The sequence below is a fragment of the Montipora foliosa genome, chromosome 11 (genome assembly GCF_036669935.1).
Source record: "Montipora foliosa isolate CH-2021 chromosome 11, ASM3666993v2, whole genome shotgun sequence".
In the NCBI taxonomy this organism is placed as follows: Eukaryota; Metazoa; Cnidaria; class Anthozoa; order Scleractinia; family Acroporidae; genus Montipora; species Montipora foliosa.
The window spans coordinates 31,446,963-31,451,962 of NC_090879.1; the positions used below are offsets into that span (position 1 = coordinate 31,446,963).

General features: G+C 40.9%; 1 protein-coding gene and 1 pseudogene across 1 annotated transcript in view; both read left to right on the top strand.

Moving 5' to 3' along the window:
- The window catches only part of LOC137976898 (G-protein-signaling modulator 2 pseudogene), a 7,753-nt pseudogene extending 5,304 nt beyond the window's left edge, over positions 1-2,449 (top strand).
- Positions 1,783-5,000, top strand: part of LOC137974683 (tetratricopeptide repeat protein 28-like) — a 4,723-nt gene continuing 1,505 nt past the window's right edge. The window contains exons 1-2 of the mRNA XM_068821621.1: positions 1,783-3,815; positions 4,510-5,000. The exon at positions 4,510-5,000 is cut by the window's right edge and continues 1,505 nt beyond it. Coding sequence (XP_068677722.1) covers positions 2,524-3,815; position 4,510 — 1,293 coding nt within the window. The 5' untranslated portion in view covers positions 1,783-2,523 and the 3' untranslated portion in view covers positions 4,511-5,000. The remainder of the gene's footprint in view (positions 3,816-4,509) is intronic.

Here is a 5,000-nt window from a genome sequence, read left to right on the forward strand (position 1 = left end):
AAGGCTTCGAACATAAAGTATCATGTTCTTACCCGAACGCAATGCAATTCCTTTCTACATGGACTTAAAGCTCCAATTGCTGATAAATAAATTCTCTAACCTGCCCAATGAACCACTGATCCTTGGCGTGCATTTATAAATTATTGCGAACACCCAGTCAACCATGATCAAATAAATGAATAGGACATTTTATGACGAGTCCTCTCCCTTAAGTTTTTCTTTGTTAAAGTTGTCATTGTGCTGGGCCTTTAGTGATAAGGGACGTTCAGACCTCTCTGATTAAATGAAACGCGTTTTGTTGATTGCTAAGTGAAATGCAAAAACAAGGTGGCATGAATGCGTAAGGATTCAAGAAGCAATTTTTTACGAGGAATATTTAAACTTCTTGTTCTTTCCAAAGCGTTAGTTCACTATTGTACCAGCATTCTTGCTCACTTGGTTTTCATTGGAGTTATTTGATTTTATTTGTTTGATGATTAAGCAAGTAGAGCAGAACTGTTTTCCTCAGTGGTTGACTTATGAAATAAAGGAGGGTGGAGTTATTGGTAAGCTGCAGTCATCCATAATCTCTTATTACTTTATGCTTCTCGCTCTGTTACTTAAACTCAAGGTGCAGCTCTGTTTGCTGAGAACACGTCAAGAAAATGAGACCAAGATTTTGGCATATTTTGGCCACAATTTTCTAACAAAACAAATGATATATATTATCTAGAATCGTGATTTATTTCCAGCAAAGGTGACGGCAAACCCGCCGTGCATGTTACCCCGTTCATACCACCCCTTAACTAACCACCCTAAGGGGGGAGGGGGAATAGGGTGGGAAAAACGTTTTTCGTCTCGAAGCTAAAAAGCAGATTAAACATCAAGCGCCTTTACCTTTCATTCCATCCAGGTTCATCCTTGATTTGACGATGGATCATCTCATCGAAGAAGTTTTAATTGTCATTTAGGTATTGAAGAATGGTAGATGGGAAGTTAGAGGCTGTAGAGCAGCGAATGCTAGAGCTTGCCATTGCGATTAGTGTAGAAGACAGGTATCGTGAAGGAAGGGCTCATTTTCATCTCGGCGGTGCTTACCTCAACCTACCTGATTATCAACAGGCCATAAAAAATTATGAAAAAGCATTACATATTTTCATAAAAATAGGCTGCAGGGCTGGGGAGGGATCAACCTATGGAAATCTGGGAAATGCCTATCGCAAACTATGTAATTTTAAACAAGCCATTGAGTACTACGAAAAACATCTTAGTATTGCTAAAGAAGTAGGGGATAGGGCTGGCGAAGGATCAACCTATGAAAATCTGGGAAGTGCCTATCGCAATCTAGGTAATTTTAAACAAGCCATTGAGTACTACGAAAAACATCTTAGTATTGCTAAAGAAGTAGGGGATAGGGCTGGGGAGGGATCAGCCTATGGAAATATGGGAAATGCCTATCTTAGTCTAGGTAAGTTTAAACAAGCCATTGAGTACTACGAAAAAGATCTTAGTATTGCTAAAGAAGTAGGGGATACGGCTGAGGAGGGATCAACCAATGGAAATCTGGGAAATGCCTATTTTAGGCTAGGTAAGTTTAAACAAGCCATTGAGTACTACGAAAAAGATCTTAATATTGCTAAAGAAGTAGGGGATAGGGCTGGGGAGGGATCAGCCTATGGAAATCTGGGAAATGCCTATGTTAGTCTAGGTAAGTTTAAACAAGCCATTGAGTACTACGAAAAAGATCTTAGTATTGCTAAAGAAGTAGGGGATAGGGCTGGGGAGGGATCAACCTATGGAAATCTGGGAATTGCCTATCGCAATCTAGGTAATTTTAAGCAAGCCATTGAGTACTACGAAAAACATCTTAGTATTGCTAAAGAAGTAGGGAATAGGGATGGGGAAGGATCAGCCTATGGAAATCTGGGAAGTGCCTATCGCAAACTAGGTAATTCTAAGCAAGCCATTGAGTACTACGAAAAACATCTTAGTATTGCTAAAGAAGTAGGGAATAGGGATGGGGAAGGATCAGCCTATGGAAATCTGGGAGGTGCCTATCTTAGTCTAGGTAATTTTAAACAAGCCATCAAGTACTGCGAAAAACATCTTAGTATTGCTAAAGAAGTAGGTAATAGGGCTGGGGAGGGATCAGCCTATGAGAATCTGGGAAATGCGTATCTTGGTCTAGGTAATTTTAAACAAGCCATTGAGTACTACGAAAAAGATCTTAGTATTGCTAAAGAAGTAGGGGATAGGGTTGGGGAGGGATCAACCTATCGAAATCTGGGAATTGCCTATCGCAATCTAGGTAATTTTAAGATAGCCATAGAGTACCATGAACGCAGTCTTAGCATTTTCACGGAAATTGGAGACTTTCTAGGGGAGGGAATCACGTGGTATTCGCAAGGACTTAATCATGAATTCTTGGGTTTCTTGAGCAATGCACTCAGTTGTTATCGTTTAAGCATAAAACATTTTGAGGAAACAAGGCATAGTCTGAAGTCAGAAGATGAATGGAAAATAAGTTTTCGTGATTCTCATCGCATGTCATACACTGCTCTGTGGAGGACACTTTTGAAGAATGGAGAGATTGAAGAAGCTCTGTATGCTGCTGAGAAAGGTCGTGCACAGGCGTTGATGGATATTTTGAAAGATCAATACGTCATTGACTCTCAGTCATTTTTTGCACTTGCTCCGAATCAAACTCTTACAGCTGCATTAAAGCTTTTACCTTCACAAGCCGTTTTTGTGGCACTTGACACTAACAAGATCACGTTTTGGGTGCTAAGAAAAGACAGCAAGATCTGCTTTCGACAAAACCAAATCGCAAATGGAAGTGCTGATTTGTTGATGGCAACTATTTTGAAAGGGATCGGCGCAGGGGATGGTGCCAGATGCGAGAATCGTTCTTTGGATCCACTACGCAATGACCTGTCTTGCAGCAAAAAACCTATCATTGAGAAAACAGTTCTACCATCTTCATCCTCGGTTAACTCTTTACAACCGTTGTATGATGTCTTACTCGGGCCTATTGCAGACTTTCTCCAAGGAAATGAGTTAATCGTTGTTCCCGATGGACCATTTTGCTTGGCTCCATATTCTGCATTAAGTGAATCTATCAGGATCCGCACCATTCCCTCGTTGACCGCTTTTAATGTGATCGTTGGTGCACCAGAAGATTTCCACAGTAAGAATGGCGCACTGCTTGTAGGTGATCCGTGGTTGAAAGAAGTTACTAACAAGAAAGGGGAGCCTATTTTGGAACAACTTCCGTGCGCAAAACAAGAAGTAGAGATGATTGGACAACTTCTGCAGACAACACCGCTGACTGGAAAAAGTGCCACGAAAGCTGAGGTGCTGAAAAAAATGAAATCAGTTGCTTTAGTTCACATTGCAGCACATGGATGTCCAAAAACAGGAGAAATTGCTTTAGCCCCAAATACCGAACGGAAATCGTTAATCCCCAAAGAGGAAGACTTCATTTTGAAGATGGCGGATGTTCAGACAATTTCTCTTCGAGCAAGACTAGTTGTGCTGAGCTGTTGTCACAGTGGCCGGGGAGAAGTGAAGTCTGAGGGAGTGGTGGGAATTGCAAGGGCTTTCCTGTGTGCTGGAGCTCGGTCTGTTTTGGTATCACTCTGGGCAATTGATGACAACGTAACGTTGCTGTTCATGGAGAGCTTCTACCAGCACCTGGTAGATGGAAAAAGCGCAAGTGCAGCTCTTCAACAAGCGATGAAATCTTTGCGAGAGTCAAAGCAGTATTGCGCTATAAAGCACTGGGCGCCATTTGTGCTGGTTGGCGATGATTTCACGCTGGAATTTCCAGAAAAATGGTAAGTGAAGTTCGAGCTTAACTCAGAATGCAACAAGAATACTTTCAAATTGGAAAATTGACGATAGGAACCAAATAGGCCTAAGATGGCATGATGACGAGCTGCTACAATAGACAAAAGTAGTTGGGAAGGTTGTGTAAATGAAGCGCACCAGAGCTGTATGTACTTCAACCCGCTTCTGTTAAAGCGCAAAAGAAATAGGTTCATCGTCTCATATAGACCACTCCCCCGTAATCAATGTTGGAAGGCACCTCAACAATTTCCCACTAAAACCATTCAGTTTTGCACAACATTGAATGAGGGGGGAAGTGGAGAGAAGCAATGAAGACGTGGTAGCTTCATAGTGTAAACAAATCAAAGTTTCCTCTAACACGCTATTGTCACAAATGTATTTTCCACAAGCCTATCACACATGCACAGTAGCATATTTAAATGATACACTTCACAATGGTGGACAAATTGTTTTCGTTCAGCCTTTTCTGGCTTTTTGTTAACTGATGAAGGTGGCTCAAGTTATCACCTCGTGATGTCGCTTTTAGTGTTTCCGTTCTCCCATAGATCTCTAAACGTCATCTTTTGTAAGGAATGAGAAGACAGGATCGTCCTGCAAGACGCCATTTGCATTGGCGCATTGTGTATGCTCGAAAGAACCAGCTATATTTAGAGCTGTTTTTATTTCAATTTCTTTTTCCAGAATCGATGTCGAAGATGCTTGAAGAGTACCAGGCAGAGCCTGACGCTTCAGTGATTGCCGAACTTGTAAAAAAAAGTAGAACGGGTTAACAATCATGGTTATACCAGTAAAACTAGCCCGCATAGCCGGCGCGAGGAGAGGGCTACGCAGGCTACGGTAGAACAAGCTCCAAAGGTTTAGTAGAAGTTTACTGCGTTAACTAAATCAACAGACTGAGATTATTGTAAGTGAAATTATGAGAGAAAGCTTAGATCTATAGTAAAATGCTAGTTTTACCTGTCATATTGATACTTATACTTATATTGATACGTTTCTCATATAATTTCAAAAGTCAATGTTGCTCCAATGGCGATCATAATCATAGTGCTGTAGTTGAGTTGCTAAAAATCATGTTTTATTTAGTTCTTTAAAACTATTTTTGTTGTATGAGTGTAACCCAGTTTCGAACGAAAAGAGAAAAAACACTTTTCGTGAAGACCCTTAACATCAGG